This window comes from Poecilia reticulata, chromosome 17, assembly GCF_904066995.2.
Source record: "Poecilia reticulata chromosome 17, P_reticulata-male-v2, whole genome shotgun sequence".
In the NCBI taxonomy this organism is placed as follows: Eukaryota; Metazoa; Chordata; class Actinopteri; order Cyprinodontiformes; family Poeciliidae; genus Poecilia; species Poecilia reticulata.
In genome coordinates, this window is record NC_088846.1 from 9,826,216 (window position 1) to 9,850,318 (window position 24,103).

Below are 24,103 nucleotides of genomic sequence, written 5' to 3' on the forward strand. Positions count from 1 at the left end.
AAATGGTGATTATTGTTAAATTTAAACTTGCAATAAAAACCATATCGATTAGTATTCTAAAGCTGTATACTTTGAAAAGAACAGAAACCACATTAAGGTGCAAAATATGGATATACAAGCTTTACTTTGAAGTGCATCTTGGGAAATGTAGTTTTGAGTGAAACCAGCGTTCTAATTGGCCACTGCCTGACCTTTCACTTATCACGTGGTTTAAAATCTTCATGAGGATGGCGCGAGAACTTGTCACACCGCAGCACAGCTAAAATATTTATTTTCAGTTTAGTTTAGTTTTGTTTTTCGTCTTTAGTTTAAACCCGTTCGCGTCTGCTTAGCAAACTCAAGTAAGTCGCGTTTTCTTTGTCCGTATTCTCTTTAGGAGCTGTATTTTTCCATGACACAACAGCCAGAGTAAATATTACTTCTTACTGCGTTCATGAGTGAAACATAATAGAAACCCCTCGTTAGCGGCTAAAACTACACTCCCGGACAGCAGTGTGTTGTTTTAAACAGTGAGCTGCGTGGCTGTCTCTCAGTGTGTTTTTGGTTTTATCCTAAAGAATGAGTGTGTTGGAAGTGAAGTTCGTCGGGGATGGAGATGTTCTGGAGCACATCCTGGACAAACATGAGGGTGAGGAGCTCTATGTTTTTTAACACTCTTGTGTGTTTTGCACTACAAGGAATATTTAATCAAACGCTTGAACAGCTTAAAAAACTTTTTGAATATGTTGTGGTGTTCCTCTAATCCGAAAAGGCTAAAGAACATACATATACGCTCAGAAATGTTGGATTATCTGCCTCTCAGCAACTTGCACTTTGATTTTGACATAATTTTTGCTCAATATTTAAACCACTCTTGGTTCGAAAAAGACGATTTGACAGGAAGCATCAAACTGGTACCACTGTACTGGTGGTAGCAGCATTATCCTGAGGAGATGTTTTGCTTCCAGTGGCGAATGATATGATGAATTTCCATAACTTGAAGTCAAATCAACAGTATGGCTGAGCGATATGGCTTAAAATTAAAATCTCAGATTTTTTTCTTTTCATACCAGATTTGATTTCAATCTATTTTTTCCCCCCCATTTTCTAGCTTTCTTTTCTATAAAAGAAATTACAAACAACAGAAAAATATTTTCAAAAAGTAGCTTTTATTTAAATCATCTCTTTGCGTGACAGAGTATTAGTGGCAAGTTACAATATTTTTTGGTCATATAAATTAAATTGTATCGCAAAGAACTTATTAGAAAACTGTGAGAAAAACGTTATTTTAATGATAAAGAAGCTTTGATAGTTTTATGATTATCTGAGCAGCTAAGTTTGTGTTCTTTCTTCAAAATAGACATTTTAAAATATTAAGTATTATGTGTAAAACTTCTACCAAAGAACGACTTTACAAGGTGCTCAACATTCCTTCTTTTAAATTATTTATTTTTCTCATAGAAATCTCCTAAAAAAATTTTACGTTATTCTTCTAACATTACAACTTTATTCTCGTAACACTTCTTCGTACAACTTACAGAATAAGTTATTGAAATAAAAGCTACTTTTTGAAAATATTTTCTGTAATTTGTAATTTCTTTCTTAGCAAAGAAAGCTAGAAAAATTGTAGAGTTGAGCCAAACCAAAGGAGTGCATTTACAAAAATAAAAAATAAATCCAGATTCTTCCAAATACAAAATTTTCAGAATTCAAAAATTCAATTAATTTTGGTTGATCTGTTAGGAAAATGAACCCAAACAGACTCCTAAACTCGGTTTTGAATCAATAAAGTTTCTGGAACAACCCAAATTCAACCCAATTGAGAACTTGTGGACTTTGTTCAAAACGTCACCAATTCAAACGGGCTGCACCAGTTTTGCCTCTGACCTTTTGTCTGTGTGCGCTGTGCCTCAACAAGGCGTGCAGAACGGTGCCAGCGGCGTCCAGAGGATGGTGAAGTTTAAGAGCCCAGCTGGACGGAATGGACACGTAGAGGATGAGCAACTGGATCAGGAGGAAAACGGAGTCTATGATCAGCAGGGCTACATCCGAGCTCTGGGAACAGAGAATAACGGAGGTAACGCACACAGCTTCTTTATCCAGACTTAATTGGCTTGTCTGATGACGACAGAGGCATAACTAGCTTTGTGTGCAGTCTGAACTGTCACAGAATCATTACTTTTAGGAATAATTACTCGGGCTGAAACGATTAATCAGATTAATCATGGTGAATTGATTATTGAAATAATTTAATAACCGATTATTCGAACAGGAGTACACAGACTCCAGAAAAGGTGATTTGCTGAAAGAACAACACAGTCAGAGCAGTAACTAAGTCAAAACTGTACATCTTTTTAGTACCTTTGGCTATCTGTTATTAATCAGTTTGTCCAAAAATAATCAGATCATCTCTGCACTGTATTGATGAGTCAAGTTGAAACGGATGTTGATGTTGGAAGTATTCTTTTAGCTGTAGAGGCATTTTTTGCTACAAATGATCAAGCATTCACTAAAGGAATGTTATTATTGCATCTTAAGCAGCTTGTTTATTTTCTAGTTTAAATAAGGAATTTAATTATTTGTCTGTGTTTTTCTAATATTGTATAAAAAAGCATTAAGTTAAAATCTGCATAATGTACCAGGTTTTTTTTTTGTTCGATTACTCCTGAGAGTAATCGATAGATGTAACTAAATAATAATTAGTTACATCCCTAATAATTAAAAAGAGAAATTCTCATGTAATGCAGTTCTGTTATTGTTCTTTGGTTCTGCAGAAGATGAGGATAGCCTTTCCAGAGTGGCTGGAGCCTCCATTTTTACCTTCCAGAAAAACAGACGTGGCAACAGCATGGCCAACACTGGTGAGATCTGCTGGTTTCCAGTAAAAATGATTACATTTTTATTCTAATGATTTTGTTGAGCTGGATTTATCGTGTTTCATAACGGATGCTTTGTGTTGTACGTCTCATTGGTGGACGCAGCAAGTTCACTCGCTCGGACTCCGGGGAAGAGTGTGAGCCTCGGTCCGGCTGAACCCTGCACCCCGACGCGGACGGGCCGACGTGAGTCCAGATCACCGTCCCATTACATATGATAGACCAGATCCTGTGTTTATTTTAAGATGACACTTTTTTTCTCTCTCTCTCTGTGACTAGACCACAAAGGCGAAATCAGGACACCACAGAGGGTAGGACCCCAAACTTAAGTGTTGATTTAAAATACACTTTGAGATTTGTCTGGTCTCTTAACCAGCTCTGGTTTAGCAGATCAAGAAGGTCCGGTTTGTCTCCACAACGCCACACAGGCTCAGAAAGAGACTAACAAGTAAGCACAGCATGTTTTATTGAGATATATAACGGTGCCTTCCGAAGGTTTTTGCACCAACACTGACATCTTTAATGATTTCCACGTGAAATTCAGACTACAGTGTGTTTCATTGATGATTTCATGTGATCAACCAGCACTAAATAATGTATAAATGGGACACTGAACAGGAAATAAAAGATTATTTGTCCCTGCTGAACCACCACACGCATCCTTAAAACGTCTTAAATTCATGTATAAAAAAGTAAGGCCTTAAAAGGCCTTAAGTTTGTCTTTAAAAAAAGTAAGCTGGCCTTAAATATGTTAATCACAGGTCATTCATAATTTTTCTTCAACTTCCCACTTGTACTCTGTGTTGTGTTGTTCTTTTTGTCCCAATAAAATACATTTAAGTTTGCAATTTGAGGAAACAGTGAAAAAGTAAAAGGGTGTGAATTATTTTGCAAGCATGTAAATGTGCCACCATTTGGATTTTTTCAGCGCCGAGCCTTCGGTCGGACAGCGACAGTGAGCTCTCGCCGTCTGACTCTGAGGAGGATGGAAAGGAGGAGGACGAGGAAGAGGATAGGCTAAAGGAAAAACTGAAAATGAATAAAGAGGATAAAGAGATCCAGAAAAACTACAGAACTCCTAGTAAAGGTTTGTCTGCAGCTCTCTATAAGACTCCAGCCAAGAAGAGCAAGAACACACCCGAACCCGTTAACCAGCCCTCCATGACCGAGGAGTACTTTGAGGCTCACGGCAGCTCCAAAGTTCTGACGTCAGACCGGACCCTCGAGCGTCTGCACACCCCTAAGCTAGACAGGGTATGTTGATCGCACATTCAGGGTTTTAAAACCTAATAAATGTGTCTAATTATGGCTAAAGTGCAAACTGATTTTCTGTTTGTTTTTTTTTTCCCCAGGAGACTTTGGCTCATCTTTTAGAAGGTAAACCGTCCTGTTACTCAAAGGAGATCAAGGAGCTGCACGACAAACACAGACAGCACTTTACCAAATGGATGTTACAGTTACAGTAAGTGCGGCTCTCATTTCTGATGTTTTTCCTCAATGTCTGAGGGTTATCAATTTTTTATTTTATTTACTGTTATTGTTAATCTTGTTTTCTCTATATTGTTTTTAAACTTTAAGAACATTTTTTTGTGTGTGAACCTTCATACCTTATGCTGCTGTTGCACCTCAATTTTGCGGGACATTAAAGTGTTTCTATTTTATTCTATTCTATGATCTGAAAATGATTCTCAGGGAAGACAGTGGATGGCCAACACTTTTCAGTAGGGGTCTGTGGCCCCCGCAGTTCACCTGTTGGGGGTGCCACTGCTTACACTTTAAATGTTTTATAATAATTTTATAAATGCAATCTGAAAAACGTGGCATCCATTTGTTTTTGGCACCAAAGGATTTTCAACTGCAATTGCAGTAAAAGATTAGTTTGACTTGAGGAAGCTGAATCAAAATGCAAGCCACACTTTTCACATTTTTATTTATGAAAAAACAATTATTCATCATTTCGGTTCCATTCTGCAACACTGTCCTGCTTTGTGTTAGTTTGTCGCCTAAAAGGGTCTGTGTGTGTGCGTGTGTGTGCGTGTGTGTGTGTGTGTGCGTGTGTGTGTGTGTAGGTTGGGATTCAGTGTGCTGGTTTACGGTTTGGGAAGCAAAAAGACTTTGTTGGAAGACTTCCGGGTGTCTCATCTGTCTCAGGAAATCCACCTCGTCGTCAACGGGTTTTTCCCCTCCATCACTCTCAAATCGGTCCGTATTCGAAAAAGGAACAAAACACCTCATGACTTGTTTAATAGTTTAATTACAACGTTATCTCTTTTAGATATTAAACGCTTTGACCTGTGAGGTTCTGGAGCACCAGGGAACTTTCTCTACGCCCTCAGATCAGATCCACTTCATCGCTCAGACACTCAAAGACAGTAAGTGTGCTTGTTAAAGTGCTTTCTTCTCAAGTCTGACTCGACTCACATTTCCTCCCATGTCACCACAGGCCCGGATCTCCACGTTTACCTGCTGATCCACAACATTGACGGGCCGATGCTGCGAGGAGAGAAGACCCAGAGTGCACTGGGGCAGCTGGCGGCGCTACCAAACCTGCACTTAGTCGCCTCTATAGACCACATCAACGCTCCATTAGGTGGCTCTTAGGAGGAGTTTAGCCTAGAGCATTGATAAATGGGGTTGTCGTGTGGCTAAGTGGTTCCTGTAATGTTTCCAGTGTGGGACCAGTTCAAGCAGAGCCAGTTTAACTGGCTGTGGTGGGAGTGTGTGACGTTCCAGCACTACACCGAGGAGACGTCGTACGAGAACTCTCTCCTGGTGCAGCAGACGGGCGCGCTGGCTCTGTCCTCCCTCACACACGTGCTGCGCAGCTTGACGCCCAACGCGAGGTGAACTGTTTTAAAGACCTGATAAGTCATTTATTTATTGAGTGAAAGGGGAATTTATCAGCAAGAATGTAAGGTTCGACTCAGTTTTGTGCCCCTAAAGGCGAATCTGATCTGTTGTTCCAAATTTAAGTTTGGGTGTGCTTCAAATTTCTTCTTATTCAGTAAAGTTTGCCATCATTCCTTCAGCCGCAAATATAGAAAAAGCCAAACTCCTGAGAAAGTAGAAAAACTCTACTATATTTTTTTGGTTGATGCATTGGATGCTTGGACAATTATTCACTCTGGTTTTAGATGCTGTGAAGCTAAAAAGAGTTTTGCTCGTACTTCATTACTTTTAGAGAGTCTGAAATTGTGTGCCATTGTGTGTAACCATAGCAACAAGGCATTGATTTTACAACTTTTAACTTTTGATAAAACATCAATATCATAAATTCTATCAAATTTGGGAGCTTTCGTTGTTTGCGCAAAAGGAATTGACTTATCATATATGAAGGAAATCCCCACTAAAATACAGAAATATTGATAATGTTACTAGAGAAAAATTAATAAATAAAACTAAAGTCATGTAGTGAATTCCCAACTTGGGGTGTAAATTAATTGCAAAAGGTGGGTGGAGAGGTTGGGGTGGGACTTTAAGTTTTTTTTTTTTTTTAAGGTATAAGGTTTGAGGTTTTGTTCCATTTTGTTGTGAAAAATTTTAAGTGATGGGAGGGGGGGAAAAATCAATAAATAAATTGATTTTTATATATATATATATATATATATATATACACTGCTCAAAAAAAATAAAGGGAACACTTAAACAACACAATATAACTTCAAGTAAATCAAACTTCTGTTAAATCAAACTGTCCACTTAGGAAGCAACACTGATTGACAACGGGGACCCTCGTTGGGTCAATCAGTGATGCTTCCTAAGTGGACAGTTCTAAGACAGTTCATCCAATCATTCTTTTTCTTTTTGCAGAGGAATCTTCAAGCTGTTGGTGAAATTCCAGTTGGAAAACAAAGACAATCCTTCCTACTCGGGTATACAGTCGGGTTCAAAAGCTCAAACTTATGAACAGTTATTTTTTTGGGGGGGTGTAATTTTTACCTCACCGTTTTGATGATTTATAGACATTTCATTGTGCCAAATGCAGGTTTGTCATTCCAAGACTTCTACCAGCGCTGTCGAGAGGCCTTCCTGGTGAACTCTGACCTCACGTTGAGGACTCAGCTGACAGAGTTCAGAGACCACAAGCTGATCCGGACACGCAAGGTGACTTTCCGCAACTTTACTCCTTGGGAAAACTCTGTTTTGTATTTCGTCTTTAATGTCTTCTTTGTTTGCTTTCCACCAGGGCGCAGATGGAGTAGAATACCTGATCGTTGCTGTGGAAACGAACACTCTGATTGATTTCTTAGAAAACGAGGAAGATGACTGAAAGGATAAGACCTCCAAATCACGATCTGCAATTTTCCTGCAGTTGATATGAACCCATTCTGATAAATGTCACTAGTTTAATGGTTGAAGCGTTAGCTCTGAATGCACCGTTGCACTGTGACATTCACATCATGGTTAGATGTGCACATTTTTTCAGTGTTAATCTGAATAAATAAAAGCCACCGTGACTTAAATTATTGCTGAACATTATTTTTAATTTCAAAATAGATATGCGCGTTAAACAAAACATACATTATGTTCTTGTGAGGCGTGTAGTCATGCAGCTGAACAATAGAATCCCATAATAATTTGGGAAACCAGGGCCACAAAACTGCGACGTGGCAGTGAAATGAAATCGGAAACTGTACACGTAAACGAGCAGAAGGTACCGGGAGGCGAAGCGTATGTGGGTTAGAATCCTGAGATTGGTGCTGGATGTGGGAAAAGAGGGGGGAGTGGGATGTCATTCTGACTGCATGCTGTGGATATAGTTAGTGCTGGATCTCTGCAGTTTTCTGAGCTGACGATCTCTGACCGTCTCCTGAATCCAGTGTGTAGGTCTGCAGCCTGTTCTGCGTGGCGGTGTGCACCACGTGGAGCTCCTCTTCATCCAGGTCCCTCAGCAGAAGCAGGACCGCATCGAGGATGTGGGTCTGGAAAAGAAATTTAAAAAGCACAGTACCTCACTTTAACGGGGACCTAATAAGCTTCCCTGATCAGGACAGGACTATATGTTATACAAAACATGTACAATTTTTGCACAAAATTATTCTCAAGTAACAAGACTTCAGTCAGGTCAGTTCTGCCTATTTTGATCTTTCATAATGAGTTGTTTTAGTTCCTCTTGTCACTTTAAATCCAAGTAAGCTGCTTCTTAACTCAAAGTTTACTCTCGAACATGAAAATGACTATAAACAGATGTGCAATTACACAACTGTACATCTTTAAAAAGAGGAAGCGGGGCCTCCTTCACAACCAACAAGAATGCAAATAGTTTCTGGATGGTAAGTCAACAACCAAACATTTGTCTTTTCTAGCAGAAGTTACAGCTATTTTTAAAACGGCTTGTTTTCCAGACACCCCAAAAAAACATTAACTTGTTACGAAAAACTGGCTGGGTGAGGGTTTTTTCTTTTTTCTTTTAGCACTATGTGTTTTTTTAGAAGCAGTAGGAACCCAAATGGAAGTTTAAAAAAAAGTGCAAAGTGTGAATTTTGCGTGGTACGTCCTCTTTAATCTCCCGGGCTTTCAGGGTGTCCATGCATCTTTAAAAAGTCTTAAATTCACGTATTGAAAACTAAGGGCATAAAATGTCTTAAATTGACTTTTAGAAAAGAAGTTGGCTTTAAATATGTTACTCACAACTCTTAAATTTTGTTGTGGTGTGACTCACTCATTCTATGTAGTCTGGGTTCGAGTCGCTTCATTGTGCTCTGTGACTCAAAGCGGTTGAGGCTACTGCTAACTAGCTGCTAATATACTCCTACTAGCTAGCAAACCAGCTATATTAGAGACAGGAAGGAGGAAAAAAATTAGCTAGCTAAAAAATGCAAGCTGGTGTAAGTGCAAATTGATTGCCAGTTTGGTGGATGGCCTTAATCTTCGCTGTTTGATCATTTCTATATGAGGCTACATTCATTCTGCCAAAAAGCTTGGCAATACAGTGGTTAAGGCCATTTCTTTTGTACATTTCTGGTGTGATACAGGTCTTAACTTTAATTCATAGTGGCCTTTAAAAGTCTTAAATTTGAATTGCTGAAATTGCAGAAACCCTGGCTTCAGTCAACAGGTTCTAGTGGGGTGATGCTTGCAGATGCTACCTTTTTCATCGTCGGTTTCTCCATGGTGGATGGAGAGGAAAGAGAGGAGAATTTGTCTCTGGAGAGAGGCTTCATTCCCAGCTCTTCTCTGATTTTACTAACAGGAAGAAAAAATAGAATTTCAGAAACGTCTTTATTCGTAAAGGTTAAAGCTGTTGTGAAAAGTGACCAAAACCTACTTGGTCTCCTCCATGTTGTAGTTTAGTGGATCGTTCTCCATCTCTGCATCTGGAAGGCCGTTGTTGGGAAGCTGGTTGTGGATGTTGCCAGTGGGTGTGCTGACCTCGTCACCTTCCATTAGAGCGAGTGCAATCTCTTCCTCGGTTACCACTGAACACACAAAAGGTCAAAGAAGGAAAGTGCCTTGCATAAGTGTTCACAACCTTTGAAAAAAAAATTTTTTTACCCCATTTTATCACATTACAGATGCAAGTTAAACAGAAATCTGAAAAGTGTGCCACAACTGCCTACAGAAATTGTTTTGCTCAACTGTGCGTAATTTACACACGCATACAAAAATGTTTAAACAGTAACTGCGGAGAAAGATCGATACAAAAACTTTGTTTTCATTTTGTTTGCAATGAAATACCTTTAAGTTTTCTGTTGTAACCTGACAAAATGTGGAAAAGTTCAATGACTATTTTTACTTTTGCAGGAACTGTGTGTGACCCAGCTACTGTACATCCCAAAGATTATGAGAAAATAAAACAACATCTAGGCTACAACTGCTCTCTGCCAGAGAGTATTTTTGTCATGCGCAGAAACATAAAATCACCTTGATTGTCGAGCTTCTGGAGTCTAGGAAGGCAGCGCAGCACGGTGAGCCGATACCGACTCGGGTCAGTACCGCAACAAGGGTTCTCGGCCAACCACAGAACTCTGAGACGCGTCAGTGGACGCAGATGACAGAGCTCTGATAGCGTAGGAATCATGTTCCTCCTCAGGTACAGTTCACTCAGAGACGGACAGCCAGCCAAGGGAGATAGAGACGAGATGTTGTTCACACTGCAGAGAGAGAAAGCACTGTAGTAAGCAAACCATAATAAATAGTTCTGAACATGTGATGGAAAGAAAATGAAAATGGAGGTGTTCAAAAAGAACTGATCTGTCCCTTTATGTCTTATGTTACCTTGAATAAATAATTTGCAACAAAACAGTAAAACAAACTTAAAAACTGACCATGATATGTTGTTTTATATGTGAGGTGATATTTAAAGTGACTGATTGATTTAACATAAAAGCCTGGTTCATAACTTTAACAAGAAGGTTGTGGAGAAGGAAAGCAAAGAGTTTACTTGACCAACCTGAGAGTCAACACTTCAATGCTTGGCATCTGAGAGAATATGGAAATCTGAAACGATTTACAATTACACAATTTGATGGAGATGATTATTTTTGTAAGTATGTAAAGATCAACATAATTTACTGGGGTATCCACACAACTTTGCCTACTCACGTCAGTCAGGTTGCATCCCCTGCAAAACAACACGTAGCACAATATTAGCACAGACTCAACACATGGAGCCAGTATATCTTAACCAACACTGGTGTTAACATGTAAAGAAGGGGTAAATAAAGATGTGATCAGTTTAAACTCTTACCAACAGTTTAGTTTCTTCACGCTTTCCAAGTCTGAGGCCTTAGCCTTAGCAAGAACAAGTTTCCGTGTTAGCTTCATTGCCTATCACCTACACGCCTTAAAAATTAGGAATATTGTCAATAAAATGTATATTAAAAAACAACATAGGTTGCTTCATGACAGCATAAGCGTAGAAACATCTCAACTCTGCTGCACAGGGAAAAGCTGGCGTCTTTAACATTAATGCGCATGCGCGTTACCAACAACGCGTCCTTGGTTACTACGGCTCAAAAGAAGAAAAAAAAAACTAGCAATATTTTTTGTCTCTTTTGTGAACCCGCATGCTAGTAAATGTCGAAGTCAATTATTTTAAATAACCCTAGTTTTGTAAATATTAAAAGCGTGAAGTTGGTATTTGTCTTGTCTCAACACTCAAAATCCCACAATGCCTCTCGAGCAACTTCAGTAAATCGCGCTTGCGCACTAACCTCTCCCTCTTTGGACCTACGTCTCCACTGAAACGATGGTGAGCCTAGCCTGCTCCTTTCATAATCCGAATCAATCTTATGATTCTAGTGGTATAATCAATATTTTTGCCCTTGCTGAAGTTTTGTGGGGATCATGATTGTCCGTCCAGAATATTATTTGTGTGTGTTTGGTGGTTGCATCGACTGTAAACGCGATGTTTTTCGGAGCCATTGACACAGAAATGGCTACCGCCTTAGCTTTGCTTATCAAACCAGGCCGGCTAGTTACATTATATTTAGCGGCAGCTTAACGTCAGTCCCTAGAAGATGGCTTCCTCGTCTTTTCAGAGGTACAACGACACATTAAATTACGCGTCACCGTATAAAAACGGGTCTGAAATTGCTGCGTTTAAATGAGTGGGTTAACCCATTTATGAGAGACTTCTAGCCTGTATGAATAACTACTGCAGCCCGTTTAGTCCAGTTTCCAGGTGCTTTGACTTTTCTGGTCCTAGTATTAAGCTAATATATTGTATAATGCAATGTACCGAACTTAACGCAGGATGAACTGAAAATGCGCGTTACCTAATAATCCCAGAAGTTGTATGAACCCTGCTCATCACAGTGAAGATGGTACATTTCTCCCTAACAATCGTTTGGTTTTGTTCTCTCTCCCCCCAGGCCAAGCGCACCAAGAAGGTGGGGATTGTTGGTAAATATGGCACGCGTTATGGCGCGTCGCTGAGGAAGATGGTGAAGAAGATTGAAATCTCTCAGCATGCTAAATACACTTGCTCTTTCTGCGGCAAGGTAAGTGGAATCACTGAAAGTCGGGGTTATTAAAGTAAACGCCTCTGGGATGGCATCAATATAAATTGTAGGGAAACAAAGTGAGGATGTTACACTTGGAGAACTTGGCAGCATTCTTGTACTCTTTATCCACAGACCAAGATGAAGAGGAGGGCTGTTGGCATCTGGCACTGTGGGTCCTGCAGGAAGACTGTGGCTGGTGGTGCCTGGACGTACAAGTATGTAGTTTCTCTCTCTCCCAGCTCTTTGCACGTCTTAACTCGAGTGTCATTGGTTGGAACATCACAGACACTTCTGATTCTTTTAGATGGTTATTAAAACAGATGGCTTTTGGGTTTATTGGCGTCAAGGATGGAACACAACTATTTTTTTTTTTAATTGAATGCATTTGGACTTTAAAGCCATGACAGTATCACATATGTTGTTTATAGTCCTCATGTGAAGGGCACTAAATTGTTATTCACACGCCGTCTTCAATTCTGACCTCATGCGTAGAAGGCACGCTCAAGCCTGGATGGACTTGTAAATGGACGTGTAAATGACAAAATGATCCTTACAGAGTGACCGTTTATTGCAAAATAAATAAATAAATAAGTGATTATAGGACCAGGCGATGAGTCGATTTTTGATTGGTTACATTTTTGGTTTTTGCAGATTTCATTTTTGGAAAATCAAGATTTTTTTTTGTTTTCACCAATGAACTTGTGTTTCCATAAGAGTGGAGGTGTTTTCACGCCCAAAGCCGCCGTCTTGTTTGACAAGCGTCTTTTACAACTTCTATTTATTTCGACTATAAATTCAGGTGAACTCTACGATGGAATATTAGGGCCAGGATGACACTTGGCTGTTTTTCATTTAATGACGACAATAAAGACATGCTATTGCAAGAATGCTGTCGTGCGACGATAGTCAAAATAATACGAGGATAAATTAATTTTTATGAGAAATCCAACTCAAAATTAACACGAGAAATGTTGAGCATCTTATGAATTTATACTTTGGCACATGTTTTCCCACATATTATAAAGAAACACAATCTTAATCAGCGTCAAATTAATGTCAGAACAGGGCATTATTTTATAAATGAGTGTATTTCTAAAAAAAACTACACGGACTGAGTTGCTCACAACTCCTAATGCAAGTTTTTCTTTTTTCTTATTTTTTTTTCCCATCCAAACTTTTTTTGTAAAACATTTTCTGCCTTTATTCTCGTAGTTAAATTCTCACAGACGGAGTGATGAAAATAAAAGCTAGTGCTTGAAAATATATTGTCATTTGCAATTTCATATTCTTCAGAATTTTGTTTTAATTATTTTTATTTTATTCATTTGTTTAAATCCAGCCCTGAGTGATTGGTTTTGTTGTTTTTGCTGTTTGGCATCTTAGTCTTTGTAAATTCACTTATTTGTTTGCTGAATTCTCAGTTTTTACCCATATGTGACCATTTCATGCCGATTTACTTCCATGTTTTATACCAATAGGATTAAGCATTGCCTTTATAATGGCACATAATTATTGAATTTCTTTTCTTTTTTTTAAAGATTTGATATTGACCTCAATATGTGTTTCTTATTGTTTGTCACACATAACTTCAACTCCTTGTAGATTGATTTTAAATGAGCTGTTGCCTAAACAGGATAAAATATTTCCAAACTAGGTATAAATTAAACTGTGGTTGGTACAAAATGTCCAAAATATAGCAGTTTCTACAGCATAACCGTAAAAATATCTACAACAGAGTCTCATCAGCGTTTCTTTACGCTGATGGAGAATAACTGAATAACGTTCATAGCCTGGATTCTGGGGATGTTCAGCATTTTTAATATTTGTCTTTTCTGCTTCTTGCAGCACAACGTCTGCTGTCACAGTCAAGTCTGCAATCAGGAGACTGAAGGAACTGAAGGACCAGTAAACCAGAGCACAGCTGCTGGATTTGGGACTTTATTTTCTATTATTTCAGCCGAACTAGACGTGTCCTCAACATCGAAAAATAAAAGTCTGGAGCGGAGATCCTTGTGTCTTTGTAATGTTTGTGTCCTAATGACAAACTTGTGATGGTGCTTCTTCATGAATGACGCTTCACTGATTGGTTATGAAGAAGAAGTGTGTTAGCAAAGCAGATTTTAAATGGAAAAGTTTGTCATTTGAATTTTCAGGATTGAAATGAAGGATGGTTTTGTCTTCAGTATTTTTTTTAAAATCTGTCAAATCTAAACGGTAACGTTGGCAGAGGGGCTGTGGTTCAGTTGTATTTTTTCCACAGATTATCTCCAATACTGTCACGACAAAGTATCAGTTTTAACAAATGTGTAAAGGATTATTTCTATAAATGTTACATGCTGAGGGTTTTTCAGTGTAGGAAGTTAGTTTTTTATATGATGAAGTTTGGAAGGATCGATCAGCAGTATACTAAGGAGAAATGTAACTCATTTCATGTTTGAGGGAAAGATCAATGTTGGTGACATCTGGCAGGACAAGTTAACCCAAAAACGTCCTAGTGAAATTCACGTTTTGGTGACTTCACCCCGTTTTTTGTTTTGTTTTTTTGCCGATTCTGATATTGGGAAAATGTTAATTGTGCTATTTTACTCTTTCTCACACTTTAGTAAACTGCTTTCAAAACCATATTCAAATCGTGATACTATTAGCTTGCTGTGCTTAATTTAGTATGAAAAAATAATGTTCATTCAGTTTAAAATCCTTTGAAAAGTTCATCCGAAGTAAACGTCTTCAAAACAAAATGGATGGTTACGGAGTGTGTCCGGAGGGGGGCGCTGTTACTCAGGTAAGAGCCGTCACTCCAACTGACTCCTAGTAGAAACAAGTATGGCGGCGTCCAGTGTTTTCCGACCGGGCTTGTTCAACCACAAAGTAGCGATAGTGACCGGCGGAGGGACGGGGATCGGTAAAGCCATCTCTGCGGAGCTGCTGGAGCTAGGTGAGACTAGTTTGTTCAAATAAAAAATAAAGTTAATTTTCTTTACTTTTAACAAACTCAGTAGATTTTTCAATACCTATCTGGTGACCATCGCCAAATGAACTACACTACAGATACATGTTTTTTAGGTAATAATTAACCTTGAATGTACCCTATCTTAAGTACGCACGTGTAGTGCCGTTGTTACGTAACACAACGTTTGTTTTACAGTCTTATTCATCAGAAGAGGAGCAAATTAATTTTAGATTCAGAGGCATATTTACATAAACATAAGGACTTGTCATCGGTAACTTGCTGATCATCAGCTTCATATCATGTCTCGTGACCCCTCTGACCTCCTGCTGCTGCTTTGTCTGCAGGCTGCAGCGTGGTGATCTCCAGCAGGAAGGCAGAAAGGCTGGAGGCAGCGGCTCAGGAGATGAGGCAGAAGATCCCCCCCAATAGCCCTGCTAGTGTCACCCCGGTTTCCTGTAACATCCGCAGTGAGGACGAGGCGAGACAACATGTTCAGACCTCTCTGCATGCTCATCTGCTCAGCAGGAGTGACTGCTCTAACTGGACTGTTGCAACTTGGGTTTTTTTTGTGACAGGTGAAGGCTCTTGTGTCTTCGGTGCTGAAGCGGTATGGTAGGATAGACTACCTGGTGAACAACGGAGGGGGTCAGTTCAGCAGCCCGGTGGAGAAGATAGCCTCCAAAGGCTGGAAGGCTGTGATAGACACCAACCTCACTGGAACCTTTTACTGCTGCAAGGAGGGTAAGTTCAAGTCAGGCACCTTCAGATAAAAAATATTGGAACATTTTGCAGATTTTTCATCTAATCACTTGAGTCATTTTTATACAATATTAGAAAAGCATGAATAGATGCAAACAAACAAAACTATGACACTTGAGGAGTTCTACATGGAACTGCTTTTAGACAAAGCAGTATTTTTAAAAATCTTAAATGCTAAATTTCTAAATTTTTTCTTGCTTTTTTTAGAGTTTGTATACTCCAGTTAAGAAGTGATTGTTTACTAAATTAGTTGATGATCATTTCAAAAATCAACTCATCCCGATGAATCTAAATGCGACGGACCATGAGTGCAGTTGAGAAGTAGAAGAATAATAACAGATTTTTCAAATCTGACAGACATTTGTTTTCTTGTGAAAAAGTTCAAGGCATACAAATACTTGCATCAAGACACCGAGTTCTCTACATGACCGCCCCATGTCCCTTCTCTCAGTCTACACAGCCTGGATGAAGCAGCACGGAGGAGTGATCGTCAACATCATCGCTGACATGTGGAAAGGCTTCCCAGGCATGGCGTAAGACGCGTTCACCAACAAACTGACTTAACGATGTGAAAAGTTTCTGCACACTTCCTGCTATGTCCTGCCGTTGCCTCTCGCTGACAGGCACACAGGAGCAGCGAGGTCAGCCGTGGATAACCTAACCAAGACGATGGCCATCGAGTGGGCAACCTCAGGAGTCCGAGTCAATGCTGTGGCACCTGTACGTGAAGCTATGGACTGATCAGAGCCTATGTTTCTGTGCTGCAGTAACTGGGGTATTTGTTTGGCTTAAGGGAACAATCTTCTCCAAAACTGCGATGGAGAACTATAAGGAGCTTGGACCTCACCTCTTCAAGATGTCCATCCCACTTACCCCTGCAAAGAGACTAGGACTGCCAGAAGAGGTGTGTTCTTTTTAAAATACAACCACAATCATCAACAACTATTGCTTAGGGTAAAGACATGTGCTGGAATGTACGAATAATCCAATGAAACTACTAATTGAAGACAGAAATATTAATCAGCCCAGAAAGTTTGTGTTATAAATCATGCTTCTTGTAACACCCATGGTACAATGTATTTAAATTAATGTGCAGAGTTATTTAATTATAAGACATTTAAAGCCAATAAAATCTACTTTTCTTTGCTCAGGTCTCCTCTGCTGTATGTTTCCTGCTGTCTCCCGGTGCCTCGTACATCTCTGGGGCTACCCTGAGAGTGGATGCAGGACAGAGCCTGTATCACGCCCTGTGGGAGATACCTGGTATGTGCAGCTCGTTATCACAGCTACACTTATATTGTCGGCTTTCTAAGGTTGTTTTTTTATACAATGTATTTTATAGTGAGCCGATTGTTTCTGTGTGTTTTGTGTGCAGAGCACAGCTCATGGCCTGAAGCTCCACAGGGGGAAAACCTGGACGCTCTGAAGGAGCTGCTCAAGACACAAAGCAAACTTTAATACATTCTAGAACATGCAAACAGCAAATGGTTAGATGGCAAGTACCTCAGAAGTACAGCCACAGTGGTAAATCACCAGACCCTTAATGATCGAACCTAATGTATATATGTGGAGTGTGGTTTATAGTGGAAATTGTGTGCAAATTTGTATATAATAAAGTAGCAACATAAGTGTAACTTTTTGTTGGGATAGATGAATTTGATGCTAAAATATTTTAATTATTAGCATTTTCAGCTATTTTGAAGGTAATACCATACTTCTTTTTACTTAACACACACTAAGAGATTAAAAAATGTAAACAATAAAATATGGGTAGTCTGCACTTTTGCCTGGGAACAATTTTTTTTTTAATGTTTGTAATATAAGTATTTTTGTATTTTTAAGGTCTATGTAAGGATGGGAAGAGGTAGGAAAAATGTTGTAGTTTCCTGATTTACTTGTTTATTCAGTTTTCTAAGCTGCATCCATACATCCATCAATTATATCAATTTCATCTGTATTTCAGCTTGACCTAGTCATCAATTTGTGTTAGTTGGATTGTTATGGTATATTTACACGTGATAGTGAAAGCTAACTATATGGAGGTATTTTTAATATGTGTAATATAGTCACAGTATACAACAAAATCTATATTTGTGTGTTAAATCATGAATCTTAAGAATTTTACTTCTCATTTTATCTTGAACAAGAATAGTGAATATGTGGACATAAGTTCATACTAAGTTGGTAACCAAGTAACATCGATATATTTTTGGTGGAGTATACTCTAATGAAGGTCAACTTTATTTTTTACATAAGCAAAATATTTATTATTCCAGTAAATATATGTAAACCTAATCACATATTACGTTATACGTATGCTCGCGCTTTATGAAAACGTTGGTTTTTTGTCCTCAACACTTCGCCGTAATTCTGCCGTCAAGTGCCGCTGATTGTCGCAGTCTTCACTTCAGCAGCAGAGGTCACAACAAACCGTTCAGGTACACCTATTTATTTTTTTTAAGCTTTACATTATATAGCTATTTCTATTGCCATATCTCGGGTTGTGGTTCCACATTATTACCGCAAACAAAGCAGTAAGCTAAAATAGGTCTTGGAGTGAATTTGTAATATCGTAGGCTAGCTAGCGTGCTAGCTGAGAAATTATTGACTTCCTTCAGAAAGAGTACAGCTATTGTTTTATCTAAAGAAAGAAAGAAAAGTAGATACATGTGTAGTGTGCTGACATCGTTGTGCTTTGGTATATTACAGTTATGGTTCCTGTTGTCTCATATTAAAAAGGCCTCTTTCCAACTTTTCTGCTTAAAAGTTGTAGCATCTATAATATGGGCAGATTAACGCTGGTATAAAACATAATTAAGTGTAAAGGAAAAATAATTCAAACTAATTTAATTAGTTTTATTGACGTACGTTTTAAACGTAACTAAAACAGATTACAAAGGATAAAAGGCATCTTCATAAATTATGTCTTGGAAGAACGTCACAATAGAAGAGTTTCTAAAGAACATAAAGAAATTTGTAAAAGTGATACAGCTGCTGTCATAGAAGAGCACAAAACATGTATAAACTTAGCATTTTAACCATGTCCGTGAAGCTTTCTTCTCCTTGTTTTCATTATCTTATTTACAGTGAGTTGTACTAAACACATTTACAACCGGAGATTTAACTTATTTTATGAAAGGAGAACACAAAGAGCATTTGAAGCACCAACAAGATGAGGACTGAGAAACATTTTTGCTTTCAGCATGGGAGGTGATCACGGCCACAGCAAGATGTCCATGCCGGACTGGCGGCAGTGGAAGGTGGAAGGAACCCCGCTGGAGTTCACGCAGCAGCGACTGGCAGCCAGGGGCCTCAAAGACCCGTGGGCTCGGTCAGTATCTTTACACACATGTAAAAATGTCTGAGAAATGTAAGTACATTAATTACAGTTCCACAACTTAAAGGAACAAATATGAAAAATAATAAGTTTCAACATCCCAGTGAATATTTAAACTAATATTTTAAGGCAACTTTTGATTCAGTTTCGGCATTAAGTTTTTTTGTGTTTACACCTGCCATTGATTGCGTTGAATCTGATTAAACAGAAATAACAGGGTGTCTGTGTATCCTTGTAATGCAAATTCAGCTAACGTCTGACGGATATGTGAGGCAGAGTTGGCAAATATTTGCACATCACAATACAGGATGCTGAGTGACTCCCACCAAAGAAACCTCGATGTCAAAACTGAGTCAAACGTTGTTTTAATAAACTATCACTTTAAGGTTTATGTAACTATATTATTGCAGCTTAGCAGAGTTTCCAATCAATTTATCAAAGTCTAGTTTTTATGCTGGATAAATCTGGCACTTTAACAAGGTTATGTTTGTATCCAAGATGATGTCTGACTGCCTTCTCCCCTCTGTCTCTGTTCGCCTGCAGCAACGAGGCATGGAGGTATTCGGGCGGCTTCGCGCGCGCGATCACTCTGTCAGAAGTTCTGTTCCGAGGATTTAAATGGGGCTTCGCTGCGTTCACCGTCGCTCTGGCAATAGAGTACACCATGTTTCCCCCAAAGAAAGGAGGACACTGATTCTCCTCCCTGGAGCCAGCATTATGTAATTTGATTTTATGATAATCTGTATTTTCAGTTTAATAAAGCTTCTTTTGATCCCCTCCATAGATTTATTTTTATTCTTTACGGTGTTTTAAAATCAGGATTTTTACCACTTTTTTTAAAACTTCCTGTCCTCCCACTGATCAGGGTGGAAGCGGAGAATTTGCAACACCAACTACTCTTGCTTCTTCTTCCTGCTCAGTTTCCTGAGGCAGAGCTTCAGACATTTAAATGTCAGTGCCACAAAAATCAGCAGCACTGTAGCTAGTACGGCAATGACGTCCAGGCTGTGGTACTGGAACCAGTACAGGTCATGGAAAGCAGGTCTGAGGTGTTTCGCTCCTTTATGTTGCATGACAAATTCAGTCCAGAACACTGACAGATCCAGAGGGTCGATCGGCCGGTCGGTGTGAAGAGCTGAAAGCTTCTGGATGTTCTCTTTGTACCTGTGCGCGCACAGGGATGGAACAGGTTGAACTCACAGCTGAAGGGGACAAATGTTTCAGCTGCGCCGCCTCCTACCTGGGGTCGTTGATGACCTCGTTCAGCCCCTTCAGCAGGGTTTCTGTGGTGACAGAGGTGATATCCAGTACGATTCCGGCTCCTCTGCTCGCTATCTTCTGTGCGTTGTCGGGCTGCTCTGCGGCCAGTGGTACCAAAACCATGAGAACACCGTGACACAAGCCCTCAAATGTTCCGTGTGAGCCGGCGTGAGTGATGAAAGCCCGAACTCCAGGATGAGCTTTCAAAAGACATCAAATTATTTACAACATTAGATGTTTTATATGTCTGAGCAGTGATATGTCATCCTCCTAGAGGTTTTAGATAGGTTTACTACCTAACAGGTCGTTCTGAGGCACCCATTTCATTATCTTCACATTGTCTGGGATTCTGGATGTAAACTTGCCAGTGTACCTCCATATCACCTATCAGAAGTGTTAATAGAGCTTTTAGTTTGGAAAGCTTGAGGTTACATGCAGAAGTATTCACACCTACTGAACTTCTTCAAAATCAGTATTGCATCATTCTGAAAAGGAAAATTAATTTCAGAAATTCTCACTGAAAAGTGTGGCATGCATTTGCTTTTCAGTTCAGTTCAACTTATGTGGCCAGAGAACAGCTGGTATTAAATTGACATTGAGCTGGACTCAAATAGATCGCTTTCAATTATTTGTAATGTTGTAAATCATGTTTCTTTTTCCATCTACCTCACAGTTTTGCACTTTGTGTTGGTCTGGCTCTTTAAATGACAGCATGACAAAATAATATGAACATATTTAAGGAATATGAGTGGCTTTACAAGGCACCGGATGACTTTATATTGTTATCCACTAGTGTCCCTGCACCTTCTGAGGAATTTGGCTGAAGGCATCCAGGAAGGTAGAAGTGATGTAATCTGGCAGCTCTGAAACCATGGTGCCCAGAGTGAACACCACAAACCCATGCTCGCCTGATAACCACGACGCCAAATCCTGAAAACACACACATCAGAGCTTCTTAACGTTTCTTCTCACCCAGAGGCGCTGAGGAGGAACGTCAGGAAAAGTTTGAGATTTGGTAAAAATGTCTCACTTCAGGAAGAGGGCTCCTCACTTTACAATTGATCCCACCGACCAGGACAACGTTGGGCATGAGAGGGCGGGGAAACTCCAGTGTAAAGTCAATCCTTGTGTGAACAGAATCACAAGAAAATTCAAACTTAACACACATTTCTTCATTGTTGCCTAAGTCTTGAGGCCTCAAGGAAGAATGACCTTATCTAAAAAATAAGGTATAAAAATAATCTTGTAACATCCTACCTGAGCAGCCAGATAGCGGACTCGGCAAAAAGCTCTGCCACGCTCACCTTCTCTTCCAGGAAGTCATAGGCTATTTGGTCAAAGTGCCAGAACATCAGTCTGCAAAACAACGGCTCCAGTAACGCCACCTGTGGGTCAGAAACGAAGCAAGGCCATGGCTATGGTGTACAAACCCTGGCATTGCAAAATCAAAATGAAAAACTGTTGTTTTGTTCTTTGATCACTCAGAGTTGGCACAAAACGGGTACATTTTTGTCAATTATCAAATGGTGTCCAAAGATTGCAAAACTACACAGTGTTAGCTTAAATTTGGAGGTAGTTTTTTGCTTATACTAAACGCTTTGATTCAAAGCTGGAGCAGCCGTCTTTTATTTTCCATTCGCTGTACTCACCAAAGTGTTAATGACGCGCTGCTTGAAGTTCATCCTGTCTGTGTATCCGGTGAAGAATCGAGGCACAAAGGAAGGTGGGGAGGGACAGCCTGTAGCCTTCATATCCAGAGAGCAGGGAACTCCCCGCAGTAAGTTAATGGTGGGGATACCTGGAAGTGATTTAGGGTACACACGACTCATAAACCGCTGCCTGTTGGTGGCTCGCGGAAGAAAATGGCACTATTTCAATTCAATACTTTATTGATCCCACAGGGAACTTAAATAATGTTAATTATAATATTACGATAGTAGAGATTACATATAAAAGTACAGATTTTAAAGCGTACTTTCAGAAAATAACTTTTAAGCCGGTTTTAAACATACTTTTCATTAAGTCCACATTTATGTTTTTGAAATCATTCTTTGGTCTGAAGTAATATTCTAATCTTAAATGTTGTGTTTTTATTGCCTGATAGCAGAAACTCAACATGCTTAGGAGAAATAAAGGAGCTAAAACATGAGTTTATTTTACTAATCCATATATTGTGTCTCACTTAATGATTGAGTGACTGAAACCAGTTGACTTTTACATAATATTCTGGTTAATCTAATCCATTAATTGTGAAGAAAATCATTTACTTTCAATAGGTACAGAAAGAAAGATGGAGGGTTGTTATTATTAGGGATTTTTTGGAAAGTGATTGAACCATGACTTGCATTCCAAAAATGTAGGTGCTTGTTAGAATCCTCAGCTACCTCTTTACGTCGGCGTGCAGGTTTGTGATTTTATGTTAGTTCAAGTGGAGTTTCATTAGGAATGCAGTTTGTATTGAGGTGGAACTTGTTAAAACATGTGTGATCCATTGCATAGAAGAACAAACAAACCACATAACAAAAAGGGGTGGGGGGTGATTTACCTAATTTGTGAGCAACGATCAAGCCTGTTGGAACCATTGGGTCAGTCAGGACTGCATCAAAGTTCTATGAAGGAATTGAGACAGAAGGAGAGAAGAAAAAATACTCAGTACCTTGTGTTGGATTTTTACATAAAATACAAGAAAATTAATTGAAGTTTGTGGTTGCTGAGGCATGTGAGACACAATAAATAGATCAAAAAGTTTTGGGCGTTGTATGCTGATATTCTTTTTTTTTTTAGGAAAGGCCTCAAAAAATTTAATAGCAGAAAATAAATAGGTTAAAATTAATGCCACCGTTAAAACAAGGAATTCCAAGCAATATACGGAAATATTCCTTGAAAATGTCTATACTGCAATTTCAGAGGGAAGTTCAGGCAACACACTTGATAAAACTGAAGCAAAAACCATATCTTTTGTGCATAATCGAAAAATCTGTCCCCGTGCTGTATGTTCACTCACCTGCTGTGCCAGATGAGAAATGAGGCTGGCGTTGAACAGAAGACTCTCTGCCGTGGTGTGAAGAGCGTTTGTAATTTTCTGGATCTGACTGAATAGCTTCTTCATCTTCTCTATAAAAGGCTGCGCCGATTTCTCCAAGATGTCCTTGTGCGAGTTCATCACAAAATTCATGTAGTCCCGGTCGTAGGGAACAGGATAGGTGATCGTGTCATAGTATTTCCCCGGACCCATCCGTATGTTGATCTCCGGAATCACCACGGTGACCCTGTGTCCACGCCGACCCATTTCTTGTGCGATGGCTTTTATGCCCACCCAGTGACTCCCATCCATAGGCACCACCAGCAGGTTACCTAGAAATCCTGAAGAAGAGCCGCTTTTTTCAGGAATGGTGTCGGTTTCTTTGACTTTGCTTGCCTTGACAAGCTTGGGAGTCTCTGCAGAGTCCTTTACTTTCCCTGCAGCACCTCTTCCCTCTACAGCCATGCTCAGGAGGAATAATACCAAAAAATATGCTTTCCTCATTCTTCGTCCTTCCTTCTTCACGTATCGCCAATGAAACAAGAAAAACAACAAAACCCTTCTTTGCTCTCCTTTGAAAACAAGTGTGAACTTTCCACGCCCTGTGCTCCTCTTCCTGCAGGAGCTTCTCTAGAAGATAGAGTTACATGTGCTCAAAGTCCTTAACAAAAGAACAGCAATTATCTCAGTTTACTGTAGTCAGAGGTCAGACTGTTGGTTCTTTAGGCTTTAGTTACTAAGTGATTACATTTCTCCTGTTGCTGATGTTTCGTCAGCCAAAGAACTGAGGTAAAGTTCAGCAGGCATCAATAACGGGGTTTACGAGTGTTTATGCAAACTTCAGTAATCTCAGTAGGGGAAAAAGTTGTGGAATTTGCACCACTGATATTGGGCCAAGCCGGCTATGTTGGAAAACAAACATGCTGGTGACCATTCGTTAGAGCAATCTGAGCAATTTTCTCCAACTTTAAT

At 39.4% G+C, this 24,103-nt stretch overlaps 6 protein-coding genes across 6 annotated transcripts; 4 read left to right on the forward strand and 2 right to left on the reverse strand.

The window, feature by feature from the left end:
* The first annotated feature begins 119 nt into the window (after positions 1 to 119).
* On the forward strand, positions 120 to 7,318 carry orc2 (origin recognition complex, subunit 2). The gene is made up of 16 exons (XM_008432930.2): positions 120 to 341; positions 558 to 628; positions 1,898 to 2,056; positions 2,754 to 2,840; positions 2,961 to 3,041; positions 3,135 to 3,166; positions 3,246 to 3,303; positions 3,784 to 4,109; positions 4,208 to 4,317; positions 4,925 to 5,057; positions 5,131 to 5,227; positions 5,299 to 5,445; positions 5,527 to 5,698; positions 6,666 to 6,727; positions 6,841 to 6,959; positions 7,042 to 7,318. The coding sequence occupies exons 2-16, from the start codon at positions 559 to 561 to the stop codon at positions 7,123 to 7,125; spliced, it is 1,737 nt and encodes a 578-aa protein (XP_008431152.1). The 5' UTR covers positions 120 to 341; position 558; the 3' UTR covers positions 7,126 to 7,318.
* On the reverse strand, positions 7,314 to 10,771 carry cfap410 (cilia and flagella associated protein 410). Its single transcript, XM_008432931.3, has 7 exons — positions 10,546 to 10,771; positions 10,401 to 10,419; positions 10,249 to 10,295; positions 9,720 to 9,949; positions 9,124 to 9,274; positions 8,945 to 9,041; positions 7,314 to 7,777 (listed from the first exon to the last, which is right to left on the reverse strand). The coding sequence occupies exons 1-7, from the start codon at positions 10,620 to 10,622 to the stop codon at positions 7,616 to 7,618; spliced, it is 783 nt and encodes a 260-aa protein (XP_008431153.1). The 5' UTR covers positions 10,623 to 10,771; the 3' UTR covers positions 7,314 to 7,615.
* A 146-nt stretch (positions 10,772 to 10,917) lies between these two features.
* On the forward strand, positions 10,918 to 13,810 carry rpl37a (ribosomal protein L37a). The gene is made up of 4 exons (XM_008432929.2): positions 10,918 to 11,049; positions 11,672 to 11,800; positions 11,936 to 12,018; positions 13,649 to 13,810. The coding sequence occupies exons 1-4, from the start codon at positions 11,047 to 11,049 to the stop codon at positions 13,710 to 13,712; spliced, it is 279 nt and encodes a 92-aa protein (XP_008431151.1). The 5' UTR covers positions 10,918 to 11,046; the 3' UTR covers positions 13,713 to 13,810.
* Positions 13,811 to 14,579: 769 nt separating this feature from the next.
* On the forward strand, positions 14,580 to 17,292 carry pecr (peroxisomal trans-2-enoyl-CoA reductase). Its single transcript, XM_008432927.3, has 8 exons — positions 14,580 to 14,738; positions 15,098 to 15,231; positions 15,329 to 15,494; positions 15,964 to 16,045; positions 16,136 to 16,232; positions 16,306 to 16,416; positions 16,664 to 16,775; positions 16,888 to 17,292. Exons 1-8 carry the CDS (start codon positions 14,627 to 14,629, stop codon positions 16,968 to 16,970), a joined length of 897 nt encoding a protein of 298 aa, XP_008431149.1. The 5' UTR covers positions 14,580 to 14,626; the 3' UTR covers positions 16,971 to 17,292.
* A 526-nt stretch (positions 17,293 to 17,818) lies between these two features.
* ndufb3 (NADH:ubiquinone oxidoreductase subunit B3) lies at positions 17,819 to 19,628 on the forward strand. The gene is made up of 3 exons (XM_008432926.3): positions 17,819 to 17,950; positions 18,715 to 18,843; positions 19,393 to 19,628. Exons 1-3 carry the CDS (start codon positions 17,841 to 17,843, stop codon positions 19,541 to 19,543), a joined length of 390 nt encoding a protein of 129 aa, XP_008431148.3. The 5' UTR covers positions 17,819 to 17,840; the 3' UTR covers positions 19,544 to 19,628.
* On the reverse strand, positions 19,199 to 24,028 carry LOC103478848 (UDP-glucuronosyltransferase 1A1-like). Its single transcript, XM_008432925.3, has 9 exons — positions 23,114 to 24,028; positions 22,655 to 22,718; positions 21,759 to 21,907; positions 21,367 to 21,494; positions 21,140 to 21,233; positions 20,914 to 21,039; positions 20,406 to 20,493; positions 20,090 to 20,309; positions 19,199 to 20,013 (listed from the first exon to the last, which is right to left on the reverse strand). The coding sequence occupies exons 1-9, from the start codon at positions 23,633 to 23,635 to the stop codon at positions 19,743 to 19,745; spliced, it is 1,662 nt and encodes a 553-aa protein (XP_008431147.2). The 5' UTR covers positions 23,636 to 24,028; the 3' UTR covers positions 19,199 to 19,742.
* Positions 24,029 to 24,103: the final 75 nt, after the last annotated feature.